Source organism: Schistocerca nitens, chromosome 11 (assembly GCF_023898315.1).
Source record: "Schistocerca nitens isolate TAMUIC-IGC-003100 chromosome 11, iqSchNite1.1, whole genome shotgun sequence".
NCBI lineage: Eukaryota > Metazoa > Arthropoda > Insecta > Orthoptera > Acrididae > Schistocerca > Schistocerca nitens.
This window is the reverse complement of record NC_064624.1, coordinates 59,573,207-59,594,447: the sequence shown is the minus strand read 5'-3', so window position 1 is coordinate 59,594,447 and position 21,241 is coordinate 59,573,207. Positions and strand designations below refer to the sequence as shown.

The 21,241-nt window shown below is 42.1% G+C and overlaps 1 protein-coding gene across 1 annotated transcript in view; it reads right to left on the bottom strand.

The window, feature by feature from the left end:
* Positions 1-1,125: 1,125 nt before the first annotated feature.
* The window catches only part of LOC126213265 (uncharacterized), a 44,406-nt gene continuing 24,290 nt past the window's right edge, over positions 1,126-21,241 (bottom strand). The window contains exon 3 of the mRNA XM_049940926.1: positions 1,126-2,858. Within this exon, the coding sequence (XP_049796883.1) occupies positions 2,577-2,858 (282 nt within the window). The 3' untranslated portion in view covers positions 1,126-2,576. The remainder of the gene's footprint in view (positions 2,859-21,241) is intronic.

Sequence of the window (21,241 nt, the reverse complement as noted above, 5' to 3'; positions counted from 1 at the left end):
TAAGGATACGGCACAACTATTTGCCAGTCGTATGGGAAATGCTGAACTGGTGGCTGTTTATTCTGATATGTTACTGTCAATGTAAATGGTGTCAAAAGCGTTCTTATTAGAAGTTCTGGCAACGAAAATTACAGAACAACAGTAATGCAGATGCACTAGCAGATGGAAGGAAGTTGTCCTTGCAGGAAACCAGTACCAAAAGAAAACCCGTCTGCAGGATCTATCTTTAGGTGCCTAGAAAGAGTGTTTAACAAATGACCCGATTCTGGATCAGTTGTAGGTCATATGGAGCAGAATATGATGCTCTTTGTGTAACAGAAGAAAAATGTAGCTACTGGTTTCTTTCAGGGCACACCTCACCTAAGAAATGGCAGATCTGATAAAGAACAACACTGATCTGGTAATAACTCCTTGTGGTATGGCCTCTCAACTTCACCTACAGGCTGTCATCGCGAATTGACCTTTCGAGGCTCACCTGCGACAGCTTTACAGTGAGTGGCATATCTGAGGAGACTGTAACCTCATTTCAGGAGAGAAATTAAAGAAACCCTCAACATGCATGCTGGGTCAGTATACCCCTACTGCCTAAGGAAGTCTCAAGTGAATCTATTATGAGAGGATTGACAAGCCAATACTGTGGATGGCTCGGATGATGACATACTATGGGGATAGTGTCAGGACGGAAAAAATGTGAGAAGACTTACAAATGACAAAGATACCAGTGATACTACAGAAGATGACAGCCTCCGTAGCTGAATCGTTATTGCCACTGCCTCGGTGCGGGAGGACCTAGGTTCACTTACCAGTACATCTTTACTCAGCCTTCTTGGGGCCAAATGAGGGGTTGCTCAAATAAGCAGCAGCACCATCCGTATTCATCCACAGCCAATAACAGCTGGAGTAATTGGCAACATGCTGACCGTATGTCCCACAGCCACAGGTTGCTTCTTGTACTGCCTTGCAGGCAGCAGTCTGAACAGGCCTAATCCTTGAGTGGTGTTTACTTACCACACGCTTATGTAGTAACCAAGAAAGGAAGTTAAGATTAAAAAATGAACCATTTCTTTTTTAAAATTTATTTCTCTTTATATTATCAAAATCTACACATTAATATATAGCCTAAGTTACAAATAGGTATAATATTAACTTTTTAGGCAGACACTTTATATCAATAAAACAGTATGTAATTTTAATTAGTCAGAATTTTCTTAAAAATAAAAATTTTTTCAAGGTACCTCTTAAAATAAGAAAAGGTGGAGGAGGGAGTCATCTTATACTAAGGGTTATCTTATAGTTGGGTAAATATGCTAATTCTGGGAATATATCACAGACACGGAGCACCACATACAAAAAATCTTCAGTCTACAACCTGCTCCTGCAGGTGACAATGTGTAGCTTAGTACTACACAGAAGAAACTTGTATACAAGAAAAGAAAGAATATCACACAGAAAGTGGGTATAATTTCACATCCCTGAAGGCGTGCTAAATATTTTGACAATTCTTTCAACAGTCTGCTACAAAGGATGCAAGTCTTGTGTAAGTGACCAGGGTCACGCGTGACTAGCTATATCTTAATACTATCGGGAACCAATAGTAGTTGTAAAAGGTACACACCAATAAAAAGCTTCAGATTACAATTTCTTACATTTTTGCAATAATATTGGCAAGTAAAATAAGCAGCTCTAACATTTAAAAAAAGATCTATCTGTAATCCTAGAAAATAAAATTGTATCTGTAAAACACGAGAAAAAATAAAATAAAAATTTAAAAAATAAATAATAAATTACTGCATCCTAAGAGGGTGTATTGCTAACAAAAATATTCCTAATTGGTAAGTTACAGTCGTGAAATGCACTAGACAAAGGTGTTAACCACATAATATTGATAAAAGGCATACTTTCCAGTGTGTGGCTAAGCATAAAAGTGTGCCTAGTCTGCATCACTGACACATTTTGACCTGTCGCCCACAGCTCCTGGAAGAAGCAAATACGGTATTCTTCCAGCTACCGGACGTGAAAACAGAACAGTTGTCCCGGCCGTGCTACCGAAAGTATTCCTCTTAAGTACAGTACAAAACAGAAGGATCTCCGGAGAATGCACGTAAGCTGGTGTCTGCAGTTAATTTGGAGGCAAACACTATAACAAGCGACTATTAAACAATAATATATTTTGCTAGCGCATACTATATCAACTTTTGCAACATGTGCCCGAGGACAAAACATCAAGTACTACGAAATCGGTAAACGTTAATAAATGCAGCATAATACAGACAATAAATACTAACTTGTTCTACCCAATAACAGTGGCACTAGTGCTCACTTCACAAAACCACTGGTGCCAGTAATGGGGGGAAAGTCACTTCATGAGGTGTCCAGTGCCAAATCGCACCCGCCACGGTAAACTGAGCCGCTCCGAGACACTCGACATCACTTCCAGTGTACGATTTTGCAATAGCAAAAAGAAAAACACTAAAAAATTCACTCGTGTCGAGTTACAAACGGCTCGACCTAGTCACAACTCGGTCGCAAGTAATGTAACACTCGTCTCACGAGGTCCCGTCAGGCGGGAGTGCCCATTACGACAGTGGCAGTGGCTCGTAGCGCCGGAACACCGGGGAGAGGGCGTGCCCGCCGGCACTGCGCCCGCGCCGCCCTCCCCACCAGCCGCCGTGCCCGTGGCCGTGCACGTGGATGCCCGCCCGCGGGTCGTACTGCCGCGGCGGCTTGCTGCCGCCGCCGTCCGCTCCGGAGCTCCCTCCTCCGTTGCCCTCCTTCGGCACCACCGGGAAGCAGCACCACAGGATGAACGCCACAAATGCGACGAACGTCCCTACCAGAAGGATGAAGTCCTCCACGGTCTGAGGGCAGGTGCAAGTTATGTCTCAGTGCACGTTCATTCCCACACACACACACACACACACACACACACACACACACACACACACACCGTTCGTTCACAGAACCCCGTAGGTCCCACCGAGGGGAGGAACCTTCGAGGATGTGGAACGAGTCGACAAATACCGAATGTGCAAAATGAAAATTGGGTTATTAAGGCTTTGCAGCATTTATTGCATTCAATTTACAATCATAAATAATATGTCAAATGAAAGAGCCACTCAAACAATATTTCTTACACATGTTCAATGTCTGCACCACTCGCCACACGGCACACGGAGTCAACATGCGAACTCTTCCCAAACCTCAAATGGTGTGTCTGAAGTAATCGTTGCAACAACTGCTTTAATCGTATTTCTTAAGACAAGTCAACGGGATGGTAGCGGAGGCACACGCGCTCGATCCTCCGTGAACTCCCAAATTTAAAAATCACACAATGTCAGCTCGGGCGAATGGGGAGGTCGTGGAAATGAGCTTTGTCATCCAGCCCCTTGCCGCAAATCCTGGAGTGTACAATGTCATTTAATCGATCACGTACCGAGTTGTGCCGGTCAAACGGCACACCACCTTGCTTCTAACTAAAGTGGTGTGGTTCAGCTTCTTCCAATTAAGAAGAGAGCAACAGTTCTAGAGCATAAAGGTAAGAAACTCCAGTTCCAGTTGCTTCATCGACAAAGAAAGGCCCATAAACTTCCTGCTGGATACTGCACAAAAAAATTCAGTTCTGGAGAATCTCGTTGCAGCTGTACCATCTTGTGGGGGGATTTGCTGGCACTCAGATGCTCACACTGTGTGTGATCACATTTCCACTGAGACGAAATGTCAGTTATCACTGACATCTCGTGATCCAGAAAATCTTCATTGCTGTGCAGACCCCCTCCCCCCTTTCTTTTTTCTTTGCTAAGTTGGCACATAAGGCATAGTCTGTATACTTTAGAGCTTATAACTGCAAACGATAAGGACACAGTTTTAAGTGTCTCCTTAAAACTCTCCACACAGGTGTCACTAGAACTGCTACTTCATAATTAACTTCCAAAGTCATCTGCTTGGGCTACACGTGGAAGACCCTCACCTGTTCAACATGTTCTTCAGTGACTCTCGATTATCCCATACTCTCCATTTGCAAATTGTTGACATCACCTGTCACTTAGAGGATTACAGTGGAACTTAATACAGAATGCACACTGTATTGTAACAACAGATTTGGTGCTTGCAAACAAGTAAAACATAAAAAGCTTTCCATTCGCTCGTCATCCCCTTTGCTACTAGTGCTTTCTAACAAATCGTACAAAACGGTGGATGCATATGTGCACAAGGATGCAAACAGAACTGTCTGGTTTATCTTTTCATTTGATGTATTACTTGTAATTGTAAACTGAATGTAATAAATGCTGCAAAGCCTTAAAACCATAATATTCATTTTGAAACACCCAGTACATCATTAAAAGACTAGCAAATTGTAAAAACTTAATCTGTACACTATATTAAAAGGGTCTTCACGCGGCATTACAATCGTCTAAGTTTCGACAACAGCCGTGTCGGAGGTCAAAGCAGAGAAGCACGCATCCTGGCTGTGAATGTAACAGTACACGTGTGACAATCGTCAGAAAATCGTGTTGCAGCAGCAATGCAGCATCAAGTTGGGCACACCAGCCAGTGAAACAAAAAGTGTGTACGGTAGTGATCGTTTAAGTCATTCCAGCATTTTTCAGCGATTTACTCCATTTTGTGACGGCAGGGATGACAAAGTCGCACCACGAGCATCAAACTGCGTGGACAAAAATGTGCAAACTATTGCTGAAATTACTGCATCTGATAGATCCTTTCTGCACTACTCACAGAGGAGCTGTCAGAAATACCAAAAACTATCGTGCACCATTTTGACCAAGGATTTGGCAAGAGGACAGTCTGTGCCACACATACTTTCAGGAGATGAAAAACGAAGCAGAATCTGACACTGCAAAGATCTGTTGCAGGCAACCCAAAGTAATACGGATTTTACGAAATAGATTGCAACTGGTGATGAGATAATGTATTTTTTGTAATACGACCGACCCTCTTACACTTTGTATGCTCTCTCCTCCACGCCTATGACCCATCCCATGAAGCAGGGACTGTACATGAGTTTTTGGCCAGCAAACAGATCACAGTCCTGGATCTCCCAATGTATCCACTGTATTTGGCCCCAGCTGACTTCTGTTTGTTTCCAAAATTTGAAGTTGGCAATGAAAAGAAACCATTAGCACAGAATTAAGGACATCCAGGGTCATCTCACCACAGTACTACATGCAATTTCAAACAAGGACTACAGTGACTTTTCAAAACACTTAAAACAATTTCAAAGCTGTGTACTGATTCAGGGGAGATTATTTTGAATAAACGAAGTGATTTTGTGGACATAATCCATGGCTTTTAGTTTTCAAGCCACAGTCCTAATGGAACTGGGACACATTGTGTACAGCCAATACCAGAAATATTGACATGCAATATGTTGGCCCCAAAAATAATCATAGTATTATCAATATGTAATTGGCATGTGAGGTCAAGAATTGATGTTTTGACAATATTCACCATACAGATGGTGACAGAGCTTCACGAAACAGCCACACAGCATCGGTGTACACTGTTTATCGTACCACAGATTCAGTTTTTAAAATAGTCTTTGAACACAAAACAATTTTAATTGGCCACTGCATGGGTACTCATTGAATTTTCCACTTCAGGACGGTCAACAGAGGATTCACCACGATATTGCTTCTTTATTAATTTGAAACCATAATACGAGGGCGGTTCAGAAAGTAACCTCCGATTGGTCACAGTGCGGGTTGTGGGGGGAGTAGCGACGCCATCTGTGCATTCACGCACTCAACAGGTCAGTCGGCATCAAGCCGTGGTCGAGTGAACGTCGTACCTGCGCTAGTTTAGTTTTTGTGGCAGTTTGAAATGTGTGCTGCAATAGAAAACCCCGCCAAATGTGAAGTGCGTGCTGTCATAAGGTTTTTTACAGCCAAAGGATATTCTGCAGCAGCTATTCATCGTGAGCTTTGTGCCGTGTACGGACCAAGAGTTATGAGTGAAGGAGTTGTCCGTGAATGGGTACGTTTATTTAAAAGTGGGCGAGAAAACGTTCACGATGAAGAGAGGAGTGGTAGACCATCATTGGTGACTGACGAACTCGTTCAGACAGTTGATGCAAAAGTTCGTGAAAATCGACGTTTCTCAATGTCGGAGTTGTCTACTGGTTTTCCACAGATTTCTAAGACACTCTTGTACGAGATAGTGACAGCAAGATTGGGTTACCGTAAGTTCTGTGCACGATAGGTGCCCAAAATTCTTACCGACCACCACAAAACTCAAAGAATGGCCTCTGCATTAGACTTTCTGTCACGTTATGAGGACGAAGGAGAACCATTGTTAAACAGAATCGTGACCGGTGACGAAACCTGGATTAAGTACGTGAACCCTGAGACAAAAGAACAATCAAAGATGTGGGCACATTCAAATTCGCTTACCAAACCAAGAAAAGCCTCGCAAGATTTTTCTGCCAGAAAACTGATGGCAACGGTGTTTTGGGATGCCAAAGGGGTGTTGTTGGTTGAATTCATGGAACGTGGTACGACCATTAATCAAGACGTGTACTGTGAAACAATAAAAAAGTTACAACGGGCTATACAGAACAAACGCCGTGGTATGCTGACTTCCGGTATCGTTTTTTTGCACGATAACGCCCGTCCTCACTCTGCTCGCAGAACAACGGCCCTTCTTGAGTCCTTCAAGTGGGACGTTATCAACCATCCACCTTACAGCCCAGACCTGGCGCCAAGTGATTATCACCTCTTCATGCATTTGAAGAAATGGCTCGGGTCACAGCGGTTTGATGACGACGAAGAGCTCAAAGATGCAGTCACAGGCTGGCTCCAGGCACAAGCGGGTGATTTTTATGCAGAAGGAATTTCAAAGCTTGTGAAGAGATACGATAAGTGCCTCAATCACTATGGCGACTATGTAGAAAAATAGTGCAAAGATGTAGTTGTAAGATGTATATATTAAAATATTTTTATTTAACTTGGTGTATTTTTTTAAATCAACTGGAGGTTACTTTCTGAACGGCCCTCGTATTTGCTTGTCAAATTACACAGCACTATGCGTAAATGCTTCTACTTGGAGAACTACATCACATACAAGGTGACAGAAACAGTCTGACAAGCTTGTCGGGGTGTTTAGGGTACACTGTGCAGACAAATAACTATTAAGAAAGAAATATGATACACTGTGCCGTTTCTGAGTTTATTACCATTGAAGTTAACCAATCAGGCTGTTGTGCGTGCAAATTCATACAGCCCTCCAGATACAATGAATGTCTGTTGTTCTCATAGCATAGATGATAGCGCACGAGACTGCTCTGTCTTTGGCTCGGGTTTGATCCTTAGTACCATCCTGTGTCCAATTTTTGTATCGCTCTCGTTTGGTCTCGGGAAACCAAACAAAGAACATGTTTGGTGATACAGTCTCTGGCTACTCACTTGAATTTGTACATGTAACGACCTGATTGGCTAACTTCAGTCCTAGTTAATTCAGGAACAGTGCACCGTATCTAATTTTTTTCTGAACAATTGTTTCTCAGCACAACATACCCTGCAACACCGTTACAAACTTTTTCGAGCTGTTTCTAACCACACTGTAAATGCAATGACTAGTGAGATGTCTGCAAAATCCATGTCAGTGTCGATAAATTCTCACAAAACCAAAAAAATTCTAAGTTAAATGATTAAATTTATCATTGCAGGGCAGATACAACTGCTTCAGAAGTTTCCATAACAATTTTGCTAATTATGTCTGCTGATATTACAGCTCTAAATTACAAGCACTCAAATAACCAGGAATCTCTCTGTTACTCCTAAGCTCTAGTCAACTGTGATTTCCTCTCTCATCAACATATTTTGCTTCTCTATTTTGTCATATCAACATTAATAACATGTCCTACAATGGGGGACCCACCTGGAAAATAGTTTACGAAATCTTTCGGGCCGTGGTTTTGATTTCAGTCAGTAAACTAACATATGACAAGCTGTTCTCAGATCCACAACCTCTTTTTCATTGTTTTATATTGTTCTTTCCCCCACCCCCATGAATCATGGACCACACCATGGTGGAACGGTTTGTGTGCCTCAACGATACAGATAGCTACACCATATGTGCAGCCACAGTGGTGGGGTATCTGTTGAGAGGCCAGACAAATATGTGGTTCCTGAAGCAGTTGCATGGGGCAACAGCCTGGATGAGTGATTGATATGGACTTTTAACATAAACCAAAATGGCCTTACTCTGTTGTTACTGTGAACGGCTGAAAGCTACGGGAAACTACAGCCATTATTTTTACTTACTGTGGACGGCTGAAAGCAGAAACTACTGCCTTTATTTTTACTGAGAGCATGCAGCTTTACTGTAAGGTTAAACAATGATGGTGTCCATTTGTGTAAAATATTTCAGAGGTAAATAGTCATCTATTCGGATCTCTGGGCAGGGACTACTCAGGAAGATGTCATGATTCATGAAACCTACGTGTCAGGGTTTGGAATGTTAATTCCCTTACTCGAGCAAGCATGTGAAAATAAAATTGAAAAGGGAAATGGATACAGTGAGAACAAGCATTGGATAGTTTGAAGTTAGGTATAGTGGGAATTAGGTAGAATTAGCAGTGGTACTTCTGGCCAGGTGAGTACAGGTTTATAAATACAAAATCAAATAGAGAAAGTGCAGGAGTAGGTCTAATGATGAATAAGAAAATAGGAATGCAGATAAGCTACTAAGAGCAGCCTAGTCAATGCGTTGTCACAGTCAAGATAGCCACTAAGTCAACACTACCGCAGAAGAGAAACTTTATATGCCAATTACCTTCACAGATGATGGTGAGATTAAAAAACATGATGAAACAAAAGACATTATTCAGATAGTTAAGGAAGAGGAAAATTTAACTGTGACAGGGGGATGGAATTCAGTAGCAGGACGAGGAAGGAAAGGAAAAAATAGGAAGTGAATGTGGGCTGAGTTTACAAATCATGAAAGAAGTTTGTACATGTGGAAGAGACCTGGAGACACTGGAAGGTTTCAGACTGATTGCATAATGATACTACAGAGATTTTGGAACCGGATTTTAATCTGGGGCAGATACAGACTGATCACAGTTTATTGGTTATGAGCTGTAGATTACTGAAGACACTGCAAAAAGATAGGAAATTGGAGGAGATGGGAGCTGGATAAATTGTAAAAATAGATGCTGCTGTGAGTTTCAGAGGCAGCATTAGGCAATGATTGACTGAAAAATAGGGGAAAGAAATACAGTGGGAAACAAATCGATTGCTTTGAAGATGAAATAATGAACGCAACAAAAGATCACATAGGTGAAAAGAAGTTACACAGTAAAAATCTTTGGATAAGTAGGTTTAATAATGAGTAAAAAAATAGGAGTGCGGGTTAGCTACTACAAACAGCATAGTGAACGCATTATTGTGGCCAAGATAGACACAAAGCCCATGCCTACTACAGTAGTACAAGTTTATATGCCAACTAGCTCTGCAGATGATGAAGAAATAGATGAAATGTATGACGAGATAAAAGAAATTATTCAGGTAGTGAAGGGAGACGAAAATTTAATAGTCATGGGTGACTGGAATTCGTCAGTAGGAAAAGGGAGAGAAGGAAACATAGTAGGTGAATATGGATTGGGGGGAAGGAATGAAAGAGGAAGCCGCCTTGTAGAATTTTGCACAGAGCATAACTTAATCATAGCTAACACTTGGTTCAAGAATCATGAAAGGAGGCTGTATACATGGAAGAAGCCTGGAGATACTGACAGGTTTCAGATAGATTATATAATGGTAAGACAGATTTAGGAACCAGGTTTTAAATTGTAAGACATTTCCTGGGGCAGATGTGGATTCTGACCACAATCTATTGGTTATGAACTGCAGATTGAAACTGAAGAAACTGCAAAAAGGTGGGAATGTAAGGAGATGGGACCTGGATAAACTGAAAGAACCAGAGGTTGTAGAGAGTTTCAGGGAGAGCATAAGGGAACAATTGACAGGAATGGGGGAAATAAATACAGTAGAAGAAGAATGGGTAGCTCTGAGGGATGAAGTGGTGAAGGCAGCAGATGATCAAGTAGGTAAAAAGACGAGGGCTAATAGAAATCCTTGGGTAACAGAAGAAATATTGAATTTAATTGATGAAAGAAGAAAATATAAAAATGCAGTAAATGAAGCAGGCAAAAAGGAATACAAACGTCTCAAAAATGAAATCAACAGGAAGTGCAAAATGGCTAAGCAGGGATGGCTAGAGGACAAATGTAAGGATGTAGAGGCTTGTCTCACTAGGGGTAAGATAGATACTGCCTACAGGAAAATTAAAGAGACCTTTGGAGAGAAGAGAACCACATGTATGAATATCAAGAGCTCAGATGGAAACCCAGTTCTAAGCAAAGAAGGGAAGGCAGAAAGGTGGAAGGAGTATATAGAGGGTTTATACAAGGGAGATGTACTTGAGGACAATATTATGGAAATGGAAGAGGATGTAGATGAAGACGAAATGGGAGATAAGATACTGCGTGAAGAGTTTGACAGAGCACTGAAAGACCTGAGTCAAAACAAGGCCCCGGGAGTAGACAACATTCCACTAGAACTACTGATGGCCTCGGGAGAGCCAGTCATGACAAAACTCTACCATCTGGTGAGCAAGATGTATGAGACAGGCGAAATACCCTCAGACTTCAAGAAGAATATAATAATTCCAATTCCAAAGAAAGCAGGTGTTGACAGATGTGAAAATTACCGAACTATCAGTTTAATAAGTCACAGCTGCAAAATACTAACGCGAATTCTTTACAGACGAATGGAAAAACTGGTAGAAGCCGACCTCGGAGAAGATCAGTTTGGATTCCGTAGAAATGTTGGAACACGTGAGGCAATACTGACCTTACGACTTATCTTGGAAGAAAGATTAAGAAAAGGCAAACCTACGTTTCTGGCATTTGTAGACTTAGAGAAAGCTTTTGACAATGTTGACTGGAATACTCTCTTTCAAATTCTGAAGGTGGCAGGGGTAAAATACAGGGAGCGAAAGGCTATTTACAATTTGTACAGAAACCAGATGGCAGTTATAAGAGTCGAGGGGCATGAAAGGGAAGCAGTGGTTGGGAAAGGAGTGAGACAGGGTTGTAGCCTCTCCCCGATGTTATTCAATCTGTATATTGAGCAAGCAGTAAAGGAAACAAAAGAAAAATTTGGAGTAGGTATTAAAATTCATGGAGAAGAAGTAAAAACTTTGAGGTTCGCCGATGACATTGTAATTCTTTCAGAGACAGCAAAGGACTTGGAAGAGCAGTTGAACGGAATGGACAGTGTCTTGAAAGGAGGATATAAGATGAACATCAACAAAAGCAAAACGAGGATAATGGAATGTAGTCAAATTAAGTCGGGTGATGCTGAGGGAATTAGATTAGGAAATGAGATACTTAAAGTAGTAAAGGAGTTTTGCTATTTAGGGAGTAAAATAACCGATGATGGTCGAAGTAGAGAGGACATAAAATGTAGACTGGCAATGGCAAGGAAATCGTTTCTGAAGAAGAGAAATTTGTTAACATCGAGTATAGATTTAGGTGTCAGGAAGTCGTTTCTGAAAGTATTTGTATGGAGTGTAGCCATGTATGGAAGTGAGACATGGACGATAACTAGTTTGGACAAGAAGAGAATAGAAGCTTTCGAAATGTGGTGCTACAGAAGAATGCTGAAGATAAGGTGGGTAGATCACGTAACTAATGAGGAGGTATTGAATAGGATTGGGGAGAAGAGAAGTTTGTGGCACAACTTGACTAGAAGAAGGGATCGGTTGGTAGGACATGTTTTGAGGCATCAAGGGATCACAAATTTAGCATTGGAGGGCAGCGTGGAGGGTAAAAATCGTAGAGGGAGACCAAGAGATCAATACACTAAGCAGATTCAGAAGGATGTAGGTTGCAGTAGGTACTGGGAGATGAAGAAGCTTGCACAGGATAGAGTAGCATGGAGAGCTGCATCAAACCAGTCTCAGGACTGAAGACCACAACAACAACAACATCACAGAAGTTGAATTCTACTGATGAAGTGAGAAAATATAAAAATGCAGAAAATGAAGCAGACCAGAGGTATTACAAATATTTAACAAATGAGATAGGCAGGAAGTGCAAAATGGCTGAACAGGAAAGTCTAAAAGAGAATGTATGGATATAGAAGCAAAGACAGATACTGCCAATAGGAAAATTACAGAGGCATTTAGAGAAAAGAAAAGTAGTTGTATGAATATCAAGAGCTCAGACAGAAAACTACTCTAACCAAGGAAAGGAAATTCGGAATGCGGAAAGAGTATATAGGTGGGCTATAGGGAAACGAACTAGAAGGCAGTATTATAGAAAATGAAACTGCCAAAGACAGAGAAGCGATGGGACACATTATACTGCGAGAAGTATTTAACAGTAGCAAAAGATCTAAAGCAAAGCAAGGCCCTGGAGTAGGAAACATTCCCACAGAATTGCTGACACCCTCGAGAGAACCAGCCACGACAAAATCATTCCATCTAGGGTGCAAGATGTGCCAGACAAGCGAAATACCTGCAGACGTCACATATATGAGTGTTGTCTATTTAGTCGGACATGTATATAGTATATCTGTAGGCAAGACTCCCTTGATAACTTCAGTGCTGATGCTTGAGCCTCTCATGAGAATATAGGACTCACTGCAAGCCAGTTGGCGAATGGTCAGTGTACGCTACTAGTGTGCGACAAGCTGAGAACTCAGTTAGGACAGAAAATGTGTCCGTACGGCTGAGTCAGTTAAGGCAACCACTCACGTGAAGCGGAAGATTCGGGTTCCAAGCCCTGTTTGGCACCAATTTTCAACTTTCACCATCAAATTATTTTGATGCCTGATCACAGCTGGAGTCTGCGTCTCCTTCGAAATTTGACATTTACAGCTGCTGTATTAAACAACAGTGTATGTGTCTGTTCTGTTGGACATGTCCGACAGAACAGATACACGCGAGTACGTGCGCGCGCGCGCGCTGCGCGCGCGCGCTGCGCGCGCGCGCTAGCGCGCGCGCACACACACACACACACACACACACACACACACACACACACACACACACACACACACACACACACACACACAATTTTCAATTTTCTGGAGTGTAGCCTTGTATGGAAGTGAAAATTGGATGATAAACAGCTCAGACGAAAAGAGAATAGAAGCTTTTCAAATTTGGTGCTACAGAAGAATGCTGAGGATTAGATGGGTAGATCACGTAACCAATGAGGAGGTATCAAGTACAATTGGGGAGAAAATAAATTTGTGGCACAACTTGACTAAAAGAAGGGATTGGTTGTTACAACACATTCTGAGACATGAAGGGATCACCAGTCTGGTATTGGAGGAAAGTGTGTGTGTGTGTGTGTGGGGGGGGGGGGGGGGCGGAGTCGGACCAAGAGATGAATACAACAAGCAGATTCAAAAGGATGTAGGCTGCAGTAGTTATACAGCGATGGAGAGGCTTCCACGGGATAAAATAATGTAAAGAGCTGCATCAAACCAGTCTCAGACCGAAGTTTACAAGAAAGACACCTGTAGATAATAAAATTGTGCCACACCCTTCCTTTTGGGTATTCGACAGCGTTCTTAACTTACTTACACCGTGTAAAGGTTTTATACACCGGTATGGAACTTCCCAGCAATTTACGAAATAATCCAGCAAAAAAGAACAAGACCTCTGTTACACAGCAATACGTACAATGCATACTCTCATATCGTGAAAGTATGAATACCAATTCCACCAAATACAGCACAATAGCTTCTGACGCACTGACATCACGACGACAAAATGCTTTTTTCTGCCAATCGTAGCTCGAGTAACATGATCTTGCCAGCCAATGACAGCAGATATTCAGAGCATAGAGTATGTGATGTAGTCAGCCAATAGCAACATCACTGTTAAATAGTAGCCAGAACACACAAATAGGAAAAGTTAATGGTTTAAATTGATATGTGTACAGTACAGCTACAAGAAAAGCTAAGCTTCCACATATAATATTGGTCATCAATCTTTTTTTTCTTCTTCTTTTTTTGTGAGGGTGTCATTAGGCAGGATCCTAAGAGCACAGCTTAAATTAAATGCAGCAGATTCATATTACTCACAAGCATTGTTGTTGTAAATGGCACATTTTCTTTCCAACTAAAGTTTTATTTTGGTGTTATACTTTCATTTATGTTTTATTGCTGCAGTATTATTATGCAGTAGTGGGCTGAAGTGATATACCTTGTTAGAGTATCAATTACAAGTTATATTAAAAAAAATTCCAGAATTCTAAAAAATTCCTAGGTTTTTCCCTGAATGAAAAAATTCCTGTGGTTTTCACAGATTTCCTGGTTGTCCTAGGGTGTATACACCCCATGCTATAAAGCTTATTGTTATTTGTGCATGTGCCATGCAAATTTGAGAATGTAAGTTAAACAAAGTACAATATATACGAGGATTGTTTTTTAAGTAAGTACCATTTTGAAGTTAAAAAAAATGTGCTAAGATATCTCAATAATTTTATTTTTACACGAAAGCCTGTACCTTAATCTACTTTTCTGCATAATTTCCGTGAATATTGAGGCACTTGTCATAACGTTGTACCAGTTTTTGAATACCCTCCTCACAGAAGTCTGTTGCCTGACTTATTAACCACTGCATCACCACTGTTTTGACTTCGCCATCGTCTTCAAGACGCTAACCACCCTGGTGTTTCTTCAAGTGCAGTAGCAGATGGTAGTCACTGGGCACAACATCGGGGCTGTACAGAGGATGATCTAGAGTTTCCCATCGAAAAGATGTGATGAGATCTTTGGTCTGATTTGCCACATGCAGACGGGCATTGTCTTGCAGCAAAACGATGCCCTTGCTCAACTTGCCACGTCTTGTTCTGAATTGAGCGGCGCAGATTGTGCAATGTCTTACAGTAAACTGCTTCATTGATTGTCTCATTATGAGGCAGAAATTCCACAAACAATACTCCTTTTCTGTCCCAAAAAACTGTGCACATGATTTTCCGGGCAGAAATTGTTTGCTTAAAATTCACTTTTCTGGGTGAATCTGAATGCCGCCATTCCACGGACTGTTGCTTTGATTCTGGTGTGACGTAGGCCACCCGTGTTTCATCACTTGTAGCAATTTGGCTTAAGAAATCATCACCGTCGCCGTGGTACCGCTCAAGGAAAGTCAATACACTGTCTAAATGTTTGGTTTTGTGCACATCCGTCAACATCTTTGGTACCCAACAAGCGCACAATTTTCGGTAATTCAAGTGCTCGGACACAATGCCATACAAAACACTACGAGTAACGTTAGGAAAGTCATCCCGCAAGGAGGAAATCGTAAAGCGTCTGTTTTCTCTCACCTTATTATCCACTTCCTGCACCAAACTGTCATTAACGACCGAAGGATGCCCACTCCGTTGTCCATCGTGCACATTTGTGCGGCCATCTTTAAATGCTCTCACCCTCTTTCTTCCCATTCCATCACTCATAATGTTTTCTCCGTAAACTGCACAGATCTCACAATGAATATTGATCACTTTTAGGCCTTTAGCACTAAGAAATCTTATAACAGCCCGTACTTAAGAGTCGGCAGGACTCACGATTGTCGGAGGCATCTTAAACACTCAGTACACAATGTAAACAAGGAAGAATCAGATCGTAACGGCGTCAGTGCATGGACGATAGATGTACGTACCCAGCGCGCATGCAGAGAACACCGACCGCAGTGCTGTGGCCACAGTGTGGCAAAATGGTACTTACTTAAAAAACACGCCTCGCAGTCACAACTTTTGATTACCATGTCAAAAAAATAAAAATATATAATTAATTTTTTGTTTGTTTGCAGGATAATGTCTGCAGCCCAAAAATCCCTGCATCACATACCCCATTTACATGGGGTCCCAAAACTGGATTTCCTAAGCCAATTTCCCAATACTGCTTTTGGTTGGTCATGTAAACACTTTAAAATCAATTCTGGAAATCCACTTCTAATTGCATAAAAAGTTCTCCGTTTACTTGCCACATCAAATTTGGATAAAATCATGAGCTTTCGATGACTACCTCCGTCATCTTCGTCAGGGGTAAAACTGACTGTCGTGGGCCGGTGAGGCTTCCGCCTTTATAAGCCGTGGACGGCTCTTATCGGCTGGATGACATCACGGTGAAAATGGCGCGTACGGAGGTGGCGGCCTCTATGTCCAGAGATTTTGTTTGCGCGCTTTATCCCGTGTTGCTTGCAGCCCCATCCATCGCAACAGGCAGAGAACTGCAAGGAATGTAAGAAGTCTCCGTCTGCGCTCTTTCTTTATCAACTGCGCCCTTCCCTGCATTGGTGAGTGCATGTCCGGAGTATCTGTTGAAATTATTTTCACATCGCCAGGAAGTCGTTTCTGAAAGTATTTGTATGGAGTGTAGGTAGCCATGTCTGGAAGTGAAATGTGGACGGTAAATAGTTTAGACAAGAAGAAAATAGAAGCTTTCAAAATGTGGTGCTACAGAAGAATGCTGAAGATTAGATGGGTAGATCACATAACTAATGAGGCGGTATTGAATAGAATTGGGGAGAAGAGGAGTTTGTGGCACAACTTGGCTAGAAGAAGGGATCAGTTGGTAGGTCATGTTCTGAGGCATCAAGGGATCACCAATTTAGTATTGGAGGGCAGCGTGGAGGGTAAAAATCGTAGAGGGAGACCAAGAGATGAATACACTAAGCAGATTCAGAAGGATGTAGGCTGCAGTACGTACTGGGAGATGAAGAAGCTTGCACAGGAGAGAGTAGCATGGAGAGCTGCATCAAACCAGTCTCAGGACTGAAGACCACAACAACAGTTTAATTTCAACTGCTTTCCTGATCAGAGTCCCAATAGTTTGAAGCGTGAGCAAGTATTCTCGTTTCATCGAATAGAATCTTATGTTTATTTAAAAAGCTGTGCTCAGCTTTTTTCTTAATACCTGTATTTCAGGTGACGCTGATGTTCCACACAGCGATCAGCAACAGTTCTTATAGACTGGCCCACATAATTTTTGCCACACTCGCAAAGAATGCTGTAAATTCCCGGTACTCTCTGGCCGAGATTATCTTTCATGGGTCGCAACGTCCGGAAGACTGGTGTGATTCCCTGCCGGCTCAGGACTCCATCGATCTTGGCGGTCGCTGAACCACAGAATGGTAGCCGCGCGATGTGTCGGTCCACTCGATCTGTTCGAACAGCACCCTACCTAGGTTTCTTCGCCAGAGTAGATCTGGTATCATCGACGGATACAGATTTATATCCAAACGCACATAGTTTTCACCACCCAGTTCAGAAGAGAGCTATGCTAAATACCTTGGTACACAGAGCAAGGACTATGTCATACAATGATTATCTCGGCTCCGAGTTTAACCACCTGACGACGGTATTCAGAAAAAATGGATATTCTGCTCGTGATATCAGATCTACTCTTGCGAAGAAACCTAGGAAGGATGCTGTTCGAACATATCGAGAGGACCGACACATCCCACGGCTACCATTCTGTGGTGCAACGACCGGCAAGTTCGGTGGAGTCCTGAAGCGGCAGGGAATCAGACCTGTCTTCTGGCCACCCAGGAAGATTAAGGAACCGTTGCAACCTGTGAAAGATAATCTCGGCCTGAGAGTATGGGGAATTTACAGCATTCCTTGCGAGTGTGGCAAAAATTATGTGGGCCAGTCTATAAGAACTGTCGCCTATCGCCGTGTGGAACACCAGCGTCATCTGAAACACAGGTATCTATAAAAAACCAGCGGTGGCTGAGCACAGTTTGTTAAATAAACATAAGGTTCTATTTGGTGAAGCAAGATACTTGTTCACGCTTCAAACTATTGGGACTATGTCATCAGGGAAGCAGTTGAAATTAGACTGTGTGAAAATAATTTCAACAGGGACTCCGGATATGCACTCAGCAATGCACGAAAGCGCACAGTCGATAAAGAAAAAGCACAGAGGGAGACTTCTTGCATTCCTCGCAGTTCTCCGCCTGTTACGACGAATGGCACTGCAAGAAATGCGGGATAAAGCGCACAAACAAAATCTGTGGACACAAAGGCCGCCACCCCCGTACGCGCCGTTTTCACAGTGACGTCATCCGGCCAATTAGAAGCTGTCCACTGCTTATAAAAGTGGAAGCCTCACTGGTCCACGACAGTCAGTTTTACCCCTGACGAAGATGAACAGGGGCAGTCTTCGAAAGCTCGTGATCCAAATCTGATGCGGCAAGTGAACCGAGAACTTTTTATTCTAGGACTCCGCCGCGAAAGACTTCATAGCTGCTTCTATTTGCCAGTTTTCCAATCCGCAATCAATTTTTGCTCCTGTTATAAGTGCAACCAGTTTTGAAACGTGCTTGGGCTGTCAGGTTTCATCTCATTTTTTAAAAAAAGTCAGCTAATATGGACGGAGTGGCTTTTTATACAGTGGAAGACATACCGCATGTAAACATAGCGATAGTAGCACAGTGCGCCACTACTGATGTCAACGAAGGGTAACAATGCTGCAGCTGAAACAGTGGAAGTGTATGGCAAAGTCCACAGTCAAACGACACAGTGTTTAGAGGAGACACACATTTCCAGTGTTGTCAAACCAGTCCAAGTGCCAGAGAACAAAGACCACTTCTCCCCGAAGAACCGTAACACGAGAATCGGAGAACCTAACGCTCAAAGGCCAGCACGTTGCAATCGAGGCGATGGTGCAAAAAATCAAAACCCATCACAGATTAGTTTTCTACAACTTACACCCCCCCCCCCCCCCCTATCCCCATGAACCTTGCCAATCGTGGGGAGGCTTGCCTGCCTCGGCATTATAGATAGCCACACTGTGGGTGGAACCGTAATGGAGGGGTATCTGTTGAGAGGCCAGACAAACGTGTGGTTCCTGAAGAGGGACAGCAGCCTCTTCAGTAGTTGCAGGGGCAACAGTCTGGATGATTGACTGATCTGGGCTTGTAACATCAACCAAAACAGTCTTTCTGTCCTGGTACTGCAAACGGCTGAAAGCAAGGGGAAACTACAGCAGTAATTTTTCCCGAGGGCATGCAGCTTGCACAGTTACATAATTGTGGTGTCCTCTTGGGTCAAATATTTTGGACATAAAATAGTCCCCCATTCGGATTTACTGGCAAGGACTAGTCACGAGGACATCCTTACCAGGAAAAACAAAATTGGCGTTGGAGCGTGGAATGTCAAATTCCTTAATCGGACAGTTAAATTAGAAAATTTAAGAAGAGAAGTGGATAGGTTAAAGTTAGATATAGTGGGAAATATGGGTAATGCAAGAGTAGGTTTAATAATGAATAAAGAAATAGGAACACGGATAAGCTATTATGAACAGCATAGTGAACCAACAATTCCAGTCAAGATAAATGTGAAGCTCACATCTACCACAGTAGTACAATTTTGTGCGCCAACTAGCACCACCGATGATGAAGAGATTGAACAAATGTACGATGCAATAAAAGAAATTATTCAGTTAGTTAAGGGATATGAAAATTTAATAGTCATGGGGGACTGGAATTCGATAGTAGGGAAAGGAAGAGAAGGAAAAGTAGACTGGGGGTAAGGAATGAAAGAGGAAGCCGCCTGGTAGAATTTTGCACAGAGCATAACTTAATCATAATTAACACTTGGTTTAAGAATCATGAAAGAAGGCTGTATATGTGGAAGAGGCCTGGAGACACTGGAAGGAGATTATATAATGGTAAGACAGAGATTTAGGAACCGGTTTTAAATTGTAAGACATTTCCAGGAGCAGATGTGGACACTGAGCACAATCTATTGGTTATGAACTATAGATTAAAACTGAAGAAACTGCAAAAAGGTGGGAATTTAAGGAGATGGGACCTGAATAAACTGAAAGAACCAGAGGTTGTAGAGAGTTTCAGGGAGAGCATAAGTGAACAATTGACAGGAATGGGGGAAAGAAATACAGCAGAAGAAGAATGGGTAGCTTTGAGGGATGAACTAGTGAAGGCAGCAGAGGATCATGTAGGTAAAAAGATGAGGGCTAGTAGAAATCCTTGGGTAACAGAAGAAATATTGAATTTAATTGATGAAAGTAGAAAATATAAAGATGCAGTAAATGAAGGAGGTGAAAAGGAATACAAATGTCTCAAAAATGAGATCGTCTGGAAGTTCAAAATGGCTGAGCAGAAATGGCTAGAGGACAAATGTAAGGATGTAGAGGCATATATCAGTAGGGGTAAGATAGATGCTGCCTACAGGAAAATGAAAGAGACCTTTGGAGAAAAGAGAACCACCTGTATGAATATCAAGAGCTCAAATGGAAAACCAGTCTTAAGCAAAGAAGGGAAAGCAGAAAGGTGGAAGGAGTATATAGAGGGCCTATACAAGGGCAATGTACTTGAGGACAATATTATGGAAATGGAAGAGGATGTAGATGAAGATGAAATGGGACATATGATACTGCGTGAAGAGTTTGACAGAGCACTGAAAGACCTGAGTCGAAACAAGGCCCCCGGAGTAGACAACATTCCATTAGAACTACTGACGGCCTTGGGAAAGCCAGTCCTGACAAAACTCTACCATGTGGTGAGCAAGATGTATGAGACAGGCGAAATATTCTTCTTGAATATAATAATTCCAATCCCAAAGAAAGCAGGTGTTGACAGATGTGAAAATTACCAAACTATCAGTTTAATAAGTCACGGCTGCAAAATACTAACGCGAATTCTTTACAGACGAATGGAAAAACTAGTAGAAGCCGACCTCGAGGAAGATCAGTTTGGATTCCGTAGAAATATTGGAACACGTGAGGCAATACTGACCCTACAACTTATCTTAGAAGATAGAATAAGGAAAGGCAAACCTACATTTCTGCATTTGTAGACTCAGAAGAAGCTTTTGACAATGTTGACTGGAATACACTCTTTCAAATTCTGAAGGTGTCAGAGGTCAAATACAGGGAGCGAAAGGCTATTTACAATTTGTACAGAAACCAGATGGCACTTATAAGAGTCAAGGGGCACGAAAGGGAAGCAGTGGTTGGGAAGGGAGTGAGACAGGGTTGTAACCTATCCCCAATGTTATTCAATCTGTATATTGAGCAAGCAGTGAAGGAAATGAAAGAAAAGTTCGGAGTAGGAATTAAAGTCCGTGGAGAAGAAATAAAAACTTTGAGGTTCGCCAATGGCATTGTAATTCTGTCTGAGACAGCAAAGGACCTGGAAGAGCAGCTGAACGTAATGGACGTGTCTTAAAAGGAGGATA